Below are 17802 nucleotides of genomic sequence, written 5' to 3' on the forward strand. Positions count from 1 at the left end.
AAAGCCTGGGTTAGGAAAACGGCTAGCAGTATTATAGTATTAGTTCCAGCACCTCCCATCTGGACGTGAAAGGAGAGAGAAAGAGTATCGGGTGTAGGTCGTGAGATCTCAGAAGTTCACAGCCAAATCTGAGACAGAGCTTCCCATTGTATCTCCCAGTTTCATTCCATAAGCCCTGAGAGAGCACTCCCCACACCCCAGTTCTTTTATCATAAAGCCCCAAATGAGGTGATAACAGCAAAGCCACAAACCAGTGTCTGCCTTCTCAAACTTGAGGCTCATGTTTCCCTGATCTAGAAACAGGAAACCAGCTGTTTTTGTGTTTGACTTAAAACCCTCAGAGTATGGTCTTGAAGCCTATAAGCCAGGGTAGAAAAGTGAGGCTGACCCCCAAAAGCTGCTCTGTTTTCAGAGCTGACCTAATTGATGTAAAGATGTGGACAGATCTTCTTATCCAATAATTATGCACGAAGTCATTTATTACTGTCACCGATGATGGATCTCATAACATTAGCAACACCACACGTTCATATGCTGCTGAATTTTTCGTTCTAAAATGTGTGGCAGAGACACGACCGAGCAAGTTTTGTAGAGCAATCTTTTTCACCTGTTTCCCCATTTCCACATCACCTTTGACTGCTGTTAAATAGAAATACATGACCCCTAAAATAGTGAAGTACTCACATACACACACGTGTGCGCACGCTCGCCGGTCAGATCGGTTAGGCACTAATCTCTGACAGATTAGCAGACAATGTTAGTCTGTTTCTTTTAATTCAACCTTTTATTTTAACTGTGGAATAACAGGCATTGTAAGACATAATACAGAGAGATCCCGTGTACCCCTCACCAAGAGTCCCCCAGTGGTAACATCTGCAAAATAACAGTACAGTAATATAACAGGATTACACATGGATATCGTCAACATAGACAACGTTTCCATCACAACAAGGAGGCCTGATGTTACCCTTTTGTAACCACACCCTCCTCCCTTCTGTTCCCCACCCTTTCTTTGACCCCTGACAACTACTACGAGTATTATACCATGTCTATAATTTTGTCATTTTGATGCAGGGCAGGCATGCCCCAAAGTGGGGCTTAGACCATGAGGGTTTTTGGCTTTGCCTAGAAAAGAATTCAAGAGCAAGGCAGTGATAGAAGAAAAACAGCTTTAGTGAGGAGGTGTTCCAGCTCTGGTGGTGTTACCAGGCCGGCAATGTGACAGCTCGGTGACTGCCCCTGCAGCGCAAGGCTGCCCCATAGGCAGTGTGCTGAGAGTAGCAGCTCAGGGCAGCTTTGCAGTTGTATTTATACCTACTTTTAATTCCATGGAGATTAAGGGGCGGCTTATGTAGAAATTTCTAGGGAATGGGTAGTGATTTTGGGTCATCAGGTCGTCGCCATGGAAAGGGCAGTAACTCCTGGGTGTTGCACTGGCAGTGGTAAACTGACATGGCACCCTGATGGGCATGTCTTATGGAATGGTGCTTCCATCCTGTCCCTGCTTTAGTTAGTCCTCAATTTGGTCCACAGTCTGAGTCCCACCTCCAGAGTCGAGTCCCACCTCCCACCTCAATTTCAATGCTATGAAATCATCATATAGTAAATAACCTTTTGGGATTGACCCAGGAGCAGCCAGTCCCCCTCTCTCCTCCTAGTGCCTGATCTTACCCAGCTCCGAGGTGGATGTACTTGGGGACACCCCCTAAGGGCCACCGGAGATCTGACATGGACACCCTCCAGCCTGACTCTCTATTCAAGGCAGATTAACTAAGAGTTAATCTGAATTATGTAACCACCACCACTCCCTACACCAGGGCCTCATGACTCACCAGCCCCTTTCAATTCCTGGAAGGGGTCTCAGAGGAAGAAAGAAGGGGGTCGGCCATCCACGTTTGCCTGTTCTAGCCCCAGAAAGCCCCTGCCCCTGTGTCCTCCTTGTGTCTGATTGGCACCAGGCAGGAGAAACCCTCTCAAGCCAGACTTCAAACATAAAATCTAGATCAAGGATATATTTGGCTTTCCAAGTTAATCTTTACATCAATTTGGTCTCTACTGACTTGTAACCCTTTGAAGAAAACTTGGCAACTACGTATTTAAAACAGATGACTCTTACATAACCCCAGAGAGGAGCCCCTGGGCTCTTGAAGGCTCAGCTGTTTGCATTCCAGTCAGGGTTTTGTGTTTACCTACTTCGTTGTAACCCAGGGTCAGGCTCCAGGCACCCTGTGGCTTTCCCACAAAAAGCTCAGGGAAATGCAGAACCCGGGAACACACAGGGCCCCACCTGCCAGACACCCTGTTTGTGTGTGGGTCAGAGGGACTGGGGCTGCGGAAGTGGAGACAGGGTTGGGGTCCAGAATCACCTCCAGCGACCCCCCTCCCCCCGACCCCGCCGCTAGAAAGCCACAGATGCGAGCCTTGGGGAAGCTGGCGCTGCTCTGCCTCCAGGGACCCAGAGATAGCTGTCTCCGGCAGGCACGGGGCTGTCTCCATTCCTGAGCTGTGTTGTCCTGCTCCCCTCTCCAATGCATGGAAGAAAAGGAAGCAGGTGATCAAAGTAAATGAACAACAGGGACAGACCGGGAGGAGTCTGCCATCAGCTCCTCCACTTGGACAGTGGATTCCCAAGGTAGGGGGGAGCGTGAAAGGGGGGTATGGACCGATGTTGCCCAAAGATTTGAGCTGCCTCCTAAATTTGCAATGTAGTCAAGCATGATCGTCCCTGAGGAGCAGCACAGCCACTGACACTAGATGGATTCCAGTTGCAATCAATTTAGTAGCAGCAGCTGGAAATCGGCGTGAGCCAGGATTCACCGGGAGCGCAGTGTTTGTGGACGGAACATTTGACTTCATCCGCCAGAGCTGGGCTGCACAGCCCCAGCTGCCGGGGGACTCTACAGCCAGGACGGTGACAGCCAAGCCAATGGATCCCTGCCATGAGGCCCAGACATGGTACAGCGCGCACTGAGAGGGCTTGGGGAACTGTGAATTATGTCATCACACACACCCAGGGCCTCCCAAACAAAAGGGGCCCCAGAACCTTAGAGCGGGAGAACAGATGGGATGGCCGCAGGGACATGGGCTGGGAATGAGCTCGTGGCACTCTGCTAGGGCTCACAGGCCTGAGCACAACCCAGCAAACGTATTAGGTGAACGCTCAGAGCTCCTGAGGAAGCCACAGCATCTGAGGTCTGCAGCCTGGGAAGCGACTCACAACCAGGAAGCCAGCTCTAAACTCTGGGCTGCTTGCTGAGTACGCACCCCCTTCACGGGTGAGCTCTGGCAGGGCTTGTCAAGCCACTGGGTCTCCTTCCATGGCTCCCTCTCTCTGAGCTGATGGAAAGTATCTTTGGAGCTTTGCTACAACTATTAAATACGACTGCAAAAGACACAAAAGCAGTTCAATAAGTCTCAATCTGCTTCTCCCTCTTGGGGGGGAGAAAAGCTCCACATACAGCTCAGTTCCAACGCAGAAGTAAATAACCAAGCCCAGACTTCGCCTCAGGGGCCAGAGCTAAGAAAGCCCACCCAACCCCCACCCTGCGCCCAGCAAGTTAGACTGCACTTCTCCCATGGTACAGGCCAGGCCTTCTGCCACCCCAGCTGGAGGCTCAGTGTGTACCTGTCCTAACCAGGCTCCAAGCTTGGCAGCAAGACACCCAGTGCTCACCTGGGGTGCCATGGAGCGGCTTGCAAGCAAAGATGAAGGGCTGTCTTGAAAGAAAAAGTCCATTTCCAGACCTTGAACTTGCAACCCTTTGGCTCTGAGTCCCCAGGTGCCCATTGTGATGCGAATCCACCCAGACCCTCTGGGCACAGGCCTCCTTCTCTGGCCAGGATACAGCAGTAACAAGACAGCTCTCCCATCAGGATCCCAAATAGGTGACAGCTCATCCTTAAAGGCACACTTACAGAAAATCTCCTGTGCTAACATCGAGGGGGGAAAAACAAAAGGTCAAACTTCAAAAGAACCAACAGAACTGTTTCCTAAAGCAAAATCCCAAGATCCCGCTGGAGGATGCCTGATAGGAACTGTTTCAGTAAATTTCAAACCAAAAGAGAGGTTTCTTTCCAAGATATTTGCTCCCCTCTCCCTTTATCAAAATGTACTCATCTTTTAATCTAGCAACTTAGCAATTAAAAAAAAATGTCTGTTCAAGTAAGTTGCCATCAGGAATCAAGTGGCAGATGGCAGCTCAGGAAGCAGGTCAGAGCTGAAGACCAGCCACTGGCCAGGGTGGGGACCCGTCTGGTCATTCACAAGGCCTTGGAGGTCTTGCTGAGACCTGGGACAGTCCGGGGCAGAGCAGGGGATGGATGGCAGGCCTGCAGGGCACCTGGATCAGGGTCATTTCTGCAAAGCTGTCCTCGCTCCATTTTGCCGACATCCCAGAACAGTCCAAGCCTAAACCTTATCTAGCCCAAGCACACTTATCGATTCAGGCCCGGCCAATATCCAACACCCAACACAATCGGTTCCATGATTAACCTTTGAAGCCCATAGCAAGATCCGCCACTGCGAGAAGGGAAGCTAATAATAACATCTGACAATGTTCACTAGATGTGTTACACGGGATTCACCTCTGGGTGCAGAATCGGCTCATAAATCAAGGGTCGCTAGAAAACACTTGGCGTCCCCGTCCCCTTCCGATTTCTCAAAATCAGGACACGCACTAGATCCTCCCTCCCTTCGCTTCACGCCCCGCGCAGCTTTATCCAGGAGTGGGGGCGGCTCAAGCAGCCGGCTAACAACTACTGGCCTTTTCGTCCCCAACGCGGGAGCGCAGTGCATCCCAGTGGACAAACTCGAGAACCGCACGCTGCTCTCCACCTCCACCCCTGTCCTCCCCGCTCGCGGTTCCAACCCGGGACCCAAAGGCACGAGCTCCGTGAATGCCCGGCAGGAGGGCGAGGGCTCAGAGGCAGCCTGCCCAGCAAAAAGGACGGCTGTGCTCTGGTGGACCCTGGGCCACCCCAGGCTGAAGCTGGAGAAGCCCAAGAACCCCGGCGGGCCGGCAAAGTTTGCCGAGAAGGGTCTTTCTGGACACCCCCACCGCGGGCTCTAGGCTCGAACCCCCTGTTCCATCTGGCCCTGGAGTCCCAGACACAGACAAGCCCCGGGCGCGCCGGCGGGCGTGTGTGCGTGTGTGTGTTTACAGGGGGGTGGCCGCCGGCGCTCCCCAAGAGCCCCAGCTCTCCCGCCCCAGCTGCCCGCCAGCTGTGGGCGCCCGTCGAGCCCGGAGGTCACTCGCAAACAGCTGGGTCGGCAGCTGGAAGCCTGGGAGGCCCCGCTCAGCCCCGGGGCCCCGAGAAAGAAGGGCGGGCGGAGTGGCTGCTCGGCTCTGGTTTCCTCCAACTCCGCCTGCGAAGCTCTCGCTGGGAGCCCGGAGCTTTAGCTTTCCCCAGCAGCCCCGGACCCCGCGCCCGCCGCGCCCAGCAGCCTGCGCCTCGCCCCGGGCCCCGGGGAGGAGGCGCGCCGGGGCAGCCGGCCAGGACACTGCGCTGCTGGCGCCTGGAGCTGCGGGCGCGCCCGGCCGGCCCCACTGCCAGGGTTGCTGGGGCGGGCGTCGCTGCCCGGACCCTGGACGCGCGGAACCCTGGAGACCCGGCCGCTCCCCGCCGGGGCCGCGGCGCTCCAGGCTCCGGGATCAGGGCGGGCACCCCTATCCGGTTCCCGGTGCACCCCGTTGCCCGCTTGCGGGAAGCGAAGAGGGGTCCCTTGATTTGCAACAGAGAAGAAAGCGCCGCTTCCGCCCAGCCCGGCACCCACGCGCCCACACGCACCCGGCGCCGGCCGGGTCGCTCACCTGACTCCTAAAAGCTGTTGAATCCACATGGTCACGTTTCGGGGAGCGGGGCCTCAGACCTGGCTCGCCCGGGCCATCTGCGCGGCGCCCGCGCCCGCTCGCTTCCGTCCCGCGGCGCCGGTCTCCGGCTCTCGGTCCGCCGCCTCCCGCCGCCCGCCGGCCGCGGGGCGCACAGCGAGTCAGAGCGCGGCCGCGCGGGACTCCATGCCGGCCGGCGCGCCGCCGCCGTTGGGGCGCATGGCTCAGGCGGGGCGGCCCGCGGGGGCGCACATCCTTCGGCCGGGGCGCGGGGCGCGGGGCTCGCGGTCCCCTCCGCGGGCTGCACAGCGAAGGCGGCGGAGAGGCGGGGCGTGTTCCGGCGCTGTCGCCGCGCAGCCAGGGGCTGGGGAGCCGCGGCTTCGCCCTCCGGGGCGGTGAAGAGGGAGGCCGGCGGCGCTGCCGCTCACGGTGCGTGTCTCGCGGCGCGCGGCTCTTGCCTCCAGCCGGAGCTCCACGCCGATGGGGCGGCGCTGATTAGGATTTGAGGCGACGCGACGCGGGCGGACGCGGGTCCCCTCCGCGTTTCCGGGTCGGGGGGCTCTGCCAGAGGTTCCGCCGCCGATCGGCGCCACTCAAGTTGCCCGGGGGCTCCGTCTGAGCGCTCGCTCTGCAGACGGCCGCGGCCCGGAGGCTGGCAGAAGGCGGGCACGGGAGGCGCGCGGGGCGAGGGCGCCGTGGAGCGCGGGGCGTGGGGACGCGCGGCGGCGGCGCCGCGCGGAGGAGGCGCGCGGGTATCCCGGGGCCCCGCCGCCCGCGCCCACCGCGCCCGCCGCAGAGCCGCCCGCGCTGCTCGGCCGCCTCGCTCTTCGCGTCTGCCTCTCAGCGCGCTCGCCCCCGCCTCCCGGAGCCGGTCCCAACTCCGCCCGCCCGGCCCGGCTCACGTCACCCGCCTTCCCCGCCCCTCGAACGGGAGCTCGAGTCCCCGACCCGGCCCCGGCTCCTGCTCGCCGTCCCACCTTGCGGGGGCCGGGGTCGCCGCGGGGGGAGGGGGTCAGAGGGCTGTGCCCAGCGCGGGCGACAGCGCAGGCGGGGCTTCTTCAGCCCCCTTCCCCATCCCCGGTCGCGTCCCGGTCCCCACCTTGCGAAAGGCTCGAGAGAGGCCGCAGGCTCCGATTGGACCGCCGGGCGCCGCCGGATGGTGTTGCCAGGGTAACCGGATGGCATGCGAAGCCGTTAGAGGTTCCGACCCGGTTACGGGGCCGCCCAGTGGACCCGGAGAGCTACTTTGGGGAGGGGGCGGCCCCGAGGAAGAACTGGGTGGGGGCGCATGGAGCAGGGCTTTGCGAAAAGTTTCCTGGGGCGGAGCTGCGCCACGCGGGCCGCGCAGGAGCGTCTGTCCGAGAGTCCCCTACGAGGGACTCCTCTGCTCGGCTGCGCGGGCTTCTGCGTGGATGAAGTCACCGCGTTCCGGGTCGGAGCTTCAGCGCTTCTGCTCGGAACCCAGCGAAGCCCAGTCCTATGCCCCTGATTACCCAACGGTCTCTCATCGCCCAGCGCAGCTGCTGCCTGGCCAGGCCCTTGCTCCGGAGGAGTCACTGGAAAGTTCCAGGGAATCTGGGCCTCCCAGACTCTCCACCGGCGTTTCACTGCTCCCTCCCCATGCCAGGACTCCTCTGTGCCTACCTGGTTAGTCTGTATTTGCAAATAAAAAACGAAAACAAACACACACACACAAAAGGGGGGGCACTTAAAGGAGGACAGACACTGGGTGAGGACCTTTCCCTGAGAGAAGTGACATGGGGCGGAATCCTCCACAGACCCGCTGACGCTTTGAGAAACCACGACAAAGCCCTGCTTTTAATCCTCCATAGGCTGAGGGCAGTGCCGAATCCGGGCCTTGGAAAGGACGCTGGTGCCACCCTTCATCTGGGAAAGGTGCAAGGGGCGGGGGATACCAAGCCGTCTTCGCTCTGCGCCCTGTGCAGGTGCTTGACCCAGGCCAGCTCTGCAATCGCCCCAGGCCATGCGAGAGCCGTGGGAGGGAGGTGGGGGGCAGGGGTGGGAAGCACTTCACAGGTGAGGCCTCCCTGGGAGGGGCAAGCAGTGAGGGGGTGGAGGGGCAGAGCCTGGAGGACCATGGCTTGGGGCTCAGTCTCCCAGGAGGACCATGGCTTGGGGCTTAAGTCCCCCAAGCAGCCCTTTCACCCCCAGGCCTCCAGGATCTTTGCCAAGGGTCTTGAGGAGCCAGGCACAGGATTGGACTCTGCCCAGGCAGGACGAAGGCAGTGACTTCCCCACAAAGACTCCCGGGAGAGGGCCAGAGGCAGCGAGGTGTGGTGGCAGGAGCACCAGCTTTGCCCTGGGTAGACCAGGGGCCGGCGCTTGCTAAGTCGGGGTCCTGGCCGAGTTGTCTGGCCTCTCCGACCCTCGGTCTCCTCTTCTGTAAGACGTGGGGCCCACAGCCCCTGCCCGGGGAGGTGTTGGCAGGGCTCCAGGAGGCCTCACGCACGGTGTGGCTGCGGCCATCTGGGAGCCGGCCAGAGGATCAGAGAGGCAGCAGGGTGACTCAGCAGTTTCCCTGCCGGGCCGCCCCTGGGTCATCGTCCCCTAGAACCTCTCCCTGAAGGGTGTGAGGGAGCGGATCCCACTAAGAGTCGGAGGAGACAGGGAGGTCCTGGAACCAGCGGGGCCCATGGCGGCGGGCGGGGAAGGAGGCGCCCGCCGTGCTGCCACCTAGCGGGATGAGGTGGCGGTGCTGCACCAGGGAGGCCCTTCCTGCAACCCGACTGGACCTGGAGGAGCCCGGCTTCGCAGACGAGGAGCCAGGAGGGCAGGCAGGGACCCCGGACCGGACCGTGTCGGCTCCAGGAACCCCTTGAGCAGCCTTGTGGACACCTGCTAACCTCTCTCAGAATGCCTTCTAAATGCATAGATGAAAAAGCCCAGGATTATTAGGAATCCAATTATATGCAAATGCATCATCAAAAGAGTAATAAAAACAAATTTCTGACATAGCCGTACATATTTTTTTATTAATACACTTAGTAAGCAATTGACAGATCTTGAATTACCTTCCTTTTGAAGTCCAGATATGCAGCAATAATATTCTGAGGTATCTGCAGCCATGGCAATGTGATATGAAAATGCCTGTGGTTTCCAAGTTTGACGGTCACAGGCACCGTGGCTCTGCCACCTACATTTATAATGACAGGAAATGCCAAGTTTCAGTTAGGGTTAAATAAAGATGCCAATTTTCCGCATCTGAGTTGAAAGACCCTTCGAATTCTATCCAGGTACCCTAGGACTCTCTGGGCAAAGAAAATAATAGAAGGAAGTGTTTCCTGAAAACCGAGATGGGAACAAGCCCTGCAGAAGTCTCCAGGCGAAGTCAGAACCTAAAGACCGCAGCTGCTGCCCCCAGCGAGTGAGGGCCTCTTCGGTCTATGGGGAGGGAGGATGCCCTCTGCCCCCACCCAGGCTCAAAATCATGATTTGGGACCAGGGTACACTGATTTCCTTTTTCTCTAGCGTAACCTCTCTCCAAAAAGAGCAATCCACCTATTATTCTTATTTATTATTATTATTGTTATTATTATTATTTTTGAGATGGAGTCTTGCTCTGTCGCCTGGGCTGGAGTGCAATGGCGTGATCTCAGCTCACTGCAGCCTCTGCCTCCCAGGTTCAAGCGATTCTCCTGTCTCAGCCTCCTGAGTAGCTGGGATTACAGGCATTCACCACCACGCCCGGCTAATTTTTGTGTTTTTAATAGAGACGGGGTTTCACCATGTTGGTCAGGCAGGTCTCAAACTCCTGACCTCAGGTGATCCACCCACCTTGGCCTCCCAAAGTGCTGGGATTATAGGACTGAGCCACCGCGGCCGGCCTATTATTATTTCGATGACAATATCATTGTCTTTTTTATAGACTGTAAAACAAAAAAGCCTTAACTTGTGTTTCAGCATTTCTAGAACTGGTTTTCTATACTTTGATGGCTCTCATATTTCTCACTGGTTCAGTTTTCTTCCCTTGGGGATTGGGAAGCTGTGTGTGTGTCACTCCCACTCAACACACACACACACACACACACACACACACACGCCTCCCAGCTTCGGCAGATACAAAAGCGAACTGTTCAGATGTCCGTGCTGTTGAAAGTTCTTCTGGTCACCCTGCTCGTTCTGGCCCCTTCTCCCTGCGGGGGTAAGTCCACAGCCTGGAACCCTGGGGAACCCCTGCGATCTCCTCACCTAGTCCCCTCCCCTATTTGCCCAACAAAGGAGCCAGCAGGCCCCCGCAGGAGGTCCTCTTTGAAGCTCTCTGAGGCCATTTATCTAATGGCCTTCACAGACTTGACTATTTTTAAAACCCATCCAAAGCCAAATTGAGCTGCCATTGTTCATTTTTCTCCCAAGGAGGTAAATGTGTCTTAACCATGACATTTGATTAAGTAGCTAAGTTTGTGATTTTAAATGGAAGGGAAAATGCTGATTAAAATTATTATAAGTTTCTTGAAAGCATTCACAGGAGTATCTTCCCTGACTCTCCTATCTTCCTTGCTACCCCCTCCCAATAAAACTTGCAGGAAGCTCATGGTTGTCGGGGGCAGGGGGAATGACGCAAAGTCGCTTTTCCTTCTCAGGGAGGTTATATGCTGGAGATTTGGGGTTTCCTGCCCCTGGCACCTGAGTTGTTTCCTGGCTGAGGCTGCACACAGCTGCACTGCATGTACCAGCTGAGTGCAAGGCAGAGACGAGGCCTTGGGGCAGAGGTGAGAGCCAAGGAGTTGTACTCCCACCAACAAAACGACTCACAGGACAATCATCCTGCAGCCCAGTAGCGGCCGGGCAAGAGAAAATGCCAGGCCTGAACTGTCTGTTAAAGTGTACCCGTGCATCAGAAAGAGGAAGAGGGGATTCCTGGGCTTGCTCTGAGCAAGTGATAGCCTCCTGGTGCAGAAGGAAAGAAGACCGCCTAAGAATTTGATCTGGCCCAAGATGGAGACAAATTCTCATTTCAAGGCTTTTATGGATCTTCTGTGTTGATAGGTTTGCTTCTTCTCTTTAGATGGAAAGGGATGAAGAGAAAGAAGGTTAATCTAAATTGCAAAGTAAAGTGACAGGATATGAAAGCAGTTTCCTGGCATTGCTGGGATTGGAAGTTCTGGAGTGGCAAATTAGAGAGAAGAGGGGTGTCCAAGAGTGGGTTCCACACCAGGGAAGCCCCAAAGGGGACGGCCAGGGGGCTAAGGTGACCAGTGAAGCCCTTATGCTTTCTCATAACTGTGACTGGGACAAGAATCTCAGGTTTCAATGTTGCAGCTCTGTCCCCTTTTAGAAAACCTCCACGGAGGTCAGGCTTGTGCTGCAGGTGTGTGGAGGAGTGATGGAAGGAGTGTCTCTACTGTGGGGCAGCCAGAGGGGGAGGCCATAGCGGCCAGAGGAGCAAGAGGAAGAACTGGGACCCTCTGACTCACTTAGAAAGAGACTTAGGAAATAGGACCTTCCTTCCTCATATTATAGAGGATTCTGGGCCTTGCATGGGGGACAAGAGGAGTAAATGCAGAAATTCACACAGTCCTCAGGATGGGACTTGAGATAAATAGTTTGGATTTAAGGGAAAGGGGAATTGGGGACATGAAAGAGTCAGGCACTTGGTTTCACATAACATGGAGAGATAACATCGCTGGCCCTGAAAGTCTGGTTTCACTAGTAGGAGAGGTGTGTGTACACACTCATCTTGTTGACTGAGCCTTGAGTAGAGGAGATGAGAGTATGTACTCATCTTGTTGACTGAGCCCTCAGTATGGGAAGTGAGAGTATGTACTCATCTTGTTGACTGAGCCTTAAGTAGGGGAGGTGAGAGTATATACTCATCTTGCTCACTGAGCCCTGAGTACAGGAGGTAAGAACATGCACTCATTGTGTTGATTGAGCCTTAAGAGGGTAAAGAAAGTGCTAGTGAGTGAGGGTCATTGGGAACAATCAGGGCCTGGGAAGAGGAGCTCCCAAAATGGATGATGTGCAAGCAGGTAGAGCTGGATGTCTGACCTGGGAGCAGCCGACCAGGGTCTGGAGACCATCAGCTCCACGCAGAAGTGGCAAAGCTGGACAGCAGCTTTGAGCCTGGGCTATCAATGCCTCTTCCAAGTCAATTCATAAACCACATCAGTCAGCTCACACTAGATTATATTGCAACAACAAACAACCCCAAGAGTTGGCTTAACTCAACAAAGGTTGACTTCTTGTTCATGATCACAAATTTCAACAGCTGGCATTTGCCCTGCTCCATACTGTCTTCATCCTGTGACCCAACCTGAAGGAGCTGCTCTTACCTGGGACATCCCAGTCACATAGCACAGGGCAAGGAATCATGGCAGATTCATGCCATAGCCCTTGCGGCTTCTCCTGGAAAGGGGCATATGTCACCTACACTCACATTTCATTGGCAAAGCAAGTCACAGGGCCAGGCTGATGTTGGGTGGGGAGTAAGGAAGCATAGACCTCACACAAGGAGGACAGGGGACACTGCACATACAAGTCATACAATCTTCTACACTCATGGGCACCAACAAGTCAAGAAGATAATTTATATCTTGTTTTTCTCAGGCCCCTAAACTTGATAATGTCAGAATTTGTGAGAAAGAAAAATGCATGTTTCCCATAAAGCATGCTGAGTTTGCATCCCTTCCTCTGCCTCCAAAGCTCTGATCCATGAAGTAGACACCAGAGGCGGGGGCTTGTAAATGACATTGGATTGTGGGAGTGATGGGTTCACCTCTAATTCTAAGATGGCTAGATAATGCATCTTTCAGGGTTGTGCTTCTGTCTAGAGGGGAGAGCTGTCATCATACCATAAAAGTCCTCAAGAGGTTGGTTAATAGGCATGTTTAATAGTACAGTAGGGTGACTATAGTCAACAATAATTTACTGTACATTTTTAAATAGCTAAAAGAAAAGCATTGGAAAGTTTCCAACATGAAGAAAAGATAAATGATCAAGGGAATAGATATTCCAATTACCCTGATTTGATCATTATGCATTATATACATGAATCAAAATATCACACATACCTCCAAAATATGTACAAATATTATGTACCAATAAAAAGTCATCACCATCATTACCATCACCATCATCATTATCTCCATCATCACCACCCTCTTCATCACCACCATCATCACCATCACTACCAGCATCACCATCATCATCACCACCACAATCAACACCACGGCCGTCATCACCACCACCATCACCACCACCACCATCACTACCAGCACTACCACCATCATCACCACCACCACAATCACCATCACCACCATCACCACCACCACCATCATCACCACCATCGTCACCAACACCACCACCACCATCATTAGCAGCACCACCACCACCATTATCATTGTCACCACTACCATGACCATCACCATCACAACCTCATCACCATCATAACCACCATTATCATCACTATCACTATCACCACCATCACCATCATTATGACCACCATCACTACAACCGTGACCATCACCACCATCACCACCACCATCACTACCGTCACCACCACTACCATCATCACCACCACCAACATTATCATTGTCACCACCACCACCATCATTATCACCACCACCATGACCATCACCATCACAACCTCCTCACCATCACAACCACCATCATCGTCACTATCACTGTCACCACCATCACCATCATTACAACCACCATTACTACAACCATGACTATCACAACCATCACCATCAGAGCCACCATCATCACCACCACCACCATCACCATCACACCATCAACATTGTTATTTTTTTAGAGTTTTGTTGGAATTCAGTATCTGCCAAGATACCCATTCTTAAAACATGAAAAAGCAGCTGATCCTCCTGTGGCCCCCTTTTTGGCCAGTCATTGCAGGACCTCATCTTCCCCAAGCAGCAGATCTGGCGGCATACAGGCCACTCACCACCAACGTAGAGGGTAATTGAGCAGAAAAGTCACTTCCTCTAGCAGTGCCCTGTCTGAGCTGCTGTCCTTGGACTTGAAGAAGCTTCTGGAACATGCTGGGAAGGGAGGAAAACATTTCACTTATTGAGTGGCCTAATGCAGAACAGATACCCACCTGGTTCACTCTAGTTTCTGCCTAAAACTTACCCTCGTCTATAAGCATCAGCCTCGGCAGGATGCATTTCACATTTGTGATCTCATTTAACCTCCACAAAGACCCAGAAGGATTGATAACATTAGCATACCCGGGCCTACTATTTTAAAAATTTAACACCCATGCAGCCCAGGCACTGAAGTGGAGGCCGGCCACAGACAGAGCCAGGCAATCACTGGCTTTTCCTTAGACAGAGAGATGGTTCCTAGAAGAGGAAGCTCCAGGCTGGGGTCCAGGCTATGACCCAACCGGTGTTCAGGTATTCAGTTTTGCAACATCCACCATGGCTACCTGATCAAGTGAGCATATGTCAGAGGAGCCTTCAGCTGGGAAGGGCTGACAAGTGACCCAGACTTGACTTGCCCAATGCCGAGGCCTCCTTTAGTACCTCCCATGGAGGATGCTTGAGACAAAGTCACAGCTCAGTCCATTTATTTCCCACACTCTGACTACACCGTGCAGGGGAGCCCCTGGCAGGCAGCATGTGTTCAAGGCAGTGGTAGCCAAATGCACGAATTGCTGTCCTGATGGTTATTTTCCTACATACAGTAGAGTTGATCCCTGCACAATGCTGGTCCTGAGTTTCACCTTTGATATTGCGCTGATGTGCACATGTCCACTTTTGTTTTATTTGATGGAACATGGCTAATTGCTAAGAATGTGACATGCTGCCATTGACCATCCAATGTTCATTCTCCTCTTCTTCCTTACTAACAAAACTGAGGTGGTGGTGGTGAGGGGTGGGAGAGGGTATAACAAATGTGCCAAGTCAAGAGTTTATGTTTGCAAACCTCTCTTATACCTAGGGTGGATCGTAACACGATTCTCGCCAATGATGTGTAAGCAGAAGTTGTTTGATGTGACTTCTGGCAAAGCTCTTAAGGAGAGGACTGACCCGTTACCACATATCTTTTGCCTTTCTTGTCCTTAGTCCTGGCTGGGATGCAGATGAGATGCAAAAGGTGGAGAAGCCATGTTGTCATCATGCAGTAACAGATTTGAGGGTAGAAGCTGCACTCTGATAATACCAGGGAAAAATAATACAAGTAGTCCAGGGTCCTGAGACATCACAGATGTCCATTTGAACCCCAAATTACCTGTCTCCAGATTCGCTATCAGGCAATAAAAGGAAATCTTTCATTAGTTTAAGCTGTAGTTTGCTCCAGTTTTCTATAACTTTTGGCCAGCTATAATCCTAAATTGGCAGAGGGAGCAAGTGCTTATCTGCAAAGCAGTTAAAACCCAAACACAGGCCTTCATTTCTTCAGGGTTCCAATTTTTCTAGGGAACAATCTTATCTACTACTACTAAAAGTTATAATTGGCCAGGGACGGTGACTCTTGCCTGTAATCTCAGCACTTTGGAAGGTCCGGGCAGGTGGGTCACCTGAGGTCAGGAGTTCAAGACCAGCCTGGCCAACATGGTGAAACCCTGTCTCTATTAAAAATACAAAAATTAGCCAGGCATGATGGTGCATGTCTGCAGTCCCAGCTACTCAGGAGGCTGAGGCAGGAGAATAGCTTGATCCAGGAGGCAGAGGTTGCAGTAAGCCAAGATTGCACCACTCCACTCCAGCTTGGGTGACAGAGTGAGACTCTGTCTCAAAAAAAAAAAAAAAAAAAAAAAAAAAAGTCATAATCAAAGAGGAAGACTGAGATAAATGTAGAATCAAAGGGCTACATAGAAACATAAACATAACATGTGAGTTTTAAGCTAAACCTTCACATTATCCCTTATACATTTTTATCTATACCTGTTTCACCAAAGCTCAAAGTCATATTATTGGCTGAGATTTGCATTAGGATGGGGTGGTGAAGCTAAGAAATTCATCATCCCTTTGTTCCGGTGCTGCTAGACTTTTCACTGAGTGAAGAAGTAAATGCTGAGTCTCCCAGGAGGCTGACTCCTCCTGGCTCTGGGTGTGTGTTCTGATGAAGATTCTTAATTGTAGGCACCAACAGAAGGCTCACGAGAGGGCAACATGGATCTCCGTGCCTGAGCAGATGTTTAGATGCTGAATCAGGCCCAAGGCTTCCCAAATGAACTCAAGGAGTTTCTTTTTCCCAAGCTATAGAAAGTGGCGATAGCAATCCAGGGTCTGCACTGGGGAGGAGCACTGCCAGGACACATCCCTCCCTGACATTCCCCCCACCCCCAGCACACGTCCCTCCCTGCCGTCCCACCCCCTTCCCAGGACACACAGGTCCATGAAATCAGCATAGACACTTGTATCAAGCAAGAGGAAGCATGTTACTCAGAAGAACACAATTTTGTTGCTTTGTTTTTGTTTCTGGGTTTTGTTTTTGTTTTAGGAATTACACAAATAATTTCAAGTTCTACCTCCACCTCCTACCAGCTGCATGATCTTAGACCAGTGACATCACCTCCCTGACCGTGATTTTCACATCCAGAGAATGGGAGGGGAAGAACCGTGTCTCGGGGACCAGGCTGAGGATGAACTATGAAAACCTGTCCTATTGGGCACTCTCAAACAGTCACCATTTTTGGTATGAAGCCCACTATCAGTGAAACTGATTGAACTTGATGTACACCTGAGGACAGCCATCAAGTGCCTATTAACTCAAGTTTTATGCAGCAAGCATTTATTGCACATGCTCCTGGGTCCCAAGTATGCTTTGGTAAATTAAACACCCTTGGTCCCTGCCTTCACAGGATTTTCACAATATAGACAGATACGTAAGGTATAAATGCACAATTGTTCATTGAAAATCTCTGAAGGTCATTGGCTGACTGTTTTCTGTGGTTCTCAGCGCCATCATCACTCTTCCAATTCTCTCCTGTTCTCAGGGGTTAGAAACCTGCAAACTACATTCCCTAGACTTCCTTGCCTGTAAGAGCAAAAACATCCCATGTATGACTGTGAAATGATAGTGTCTGGATCCCAGAAGATAGTTAGTAGAATCAGAATGCAGGAAAGCCTGTGCCACAGCCACACATGTTCATGAGAATCATAACTTATTCAGCAGGAATTTAGTGAAGACTGACTGTACACAAGGTATTGCTAAATGCTGTGCAGGATACAGAGATGCCTGCGCCTCTAAGAAACTTGGTAGAAAAATAATGGCCCACACATATTTGGGTTAAATTCTCTTTGAATAAAGCAGTCAGCAGTTTAGACCCGCTCATTCTTCAATTCATTTATTCATTCATTTAGCCAAAATTTATTCCGTGATGGCTGAATCCAACAAATGAGGTATCTACTCTCATATTATTTTCTATTGTATTCCAGTGAATTTCAGCAAACATAGACCAGACAAACATCCCTTTGAAACCTGAACTTGGGGTGAGGGTCTGCTGAGATGCCCAGATGCCCAGATGCCTCTGATCAAATATCAAGTCCCAAAGATGCAGGTGAGAAAGTTATTAAGTGTTCTGGGATTGGGATATTTGAGGTATTCATTAACCCTGGCTTGAGATGGGAAGAGGGGGCAGATAGGTTTCTTTGCATAGTGTTTAGGAAGGTGATTGCCAATCTAGGAGAAGTGAGTTCCCCAGAGGGAAGGCGGCTCTTGGTCAGCAGGGTGACCCATATGTTCTGGTCTGCCTGGAGCTGTGGTCCTTGGGTTCACAGTAGCCCCCTTGCACTCAAAGCACCCTGGCTTGGACAATAAATTCTACAGTCCATTCTGCAGTGAGGATTTTCATTTCCTAGGGCTGCCGTAGGAGAAGATCACAGACTGGGGGTGTTACATGACAGAAATTCATATTATCCCAGTTCTGGAGCCTGAAAATCCAAATCAAGGTGCTGTCAGGGTTGGATTCTCCTTGGGCCTCTCTCCTTGACTTGCAGGTGGCTGTCTTCTGGCTGTGTCCTCATGTGTCCCCAACTTCCCCCTG

General features: G+C 52.7%; 1 protein-coding gene across 1 annotated transcript in view; it reads right to left on the minus strand.

The window, feature by feature from the left end:
• AJAP1 (adherens junctions associated protein 1) overlaps nt 1-6612 on the minus strand; it is a 130026-nt gene extending 123414 nt beyond the window's left edge. The window contains exon 1 of the mRNA XM_023215198.3: nt 5811-6612. Within this exon, the coding sequence (XP_023070966.1) occupies nt 5811-5839 (29 nt within the window). The 5' untranslated portion in view covers nt 5840-6612. The remainder of the gene's footprint in view (nt 1-5810) is intronic.
• Between the last annotated feature and the right edge of the window lie 11190 nt (nt 6613-17802).

The sequence above is a fragment of the Piliocolobus tephrosceles genome, chromosome 1 (genome assembly GCF_002776525.5).
Source record: "Piliocolobus tephrosceles isolate RC106 chromosome 1, ASM277652v3, whole genome shotgun sequence".
NCBI lineage: Eukaryota > Metazoa > Chordata > Mammalia > Primates > Cercopithecidae > Piliocolobus > Piliocolobus tephrosceles.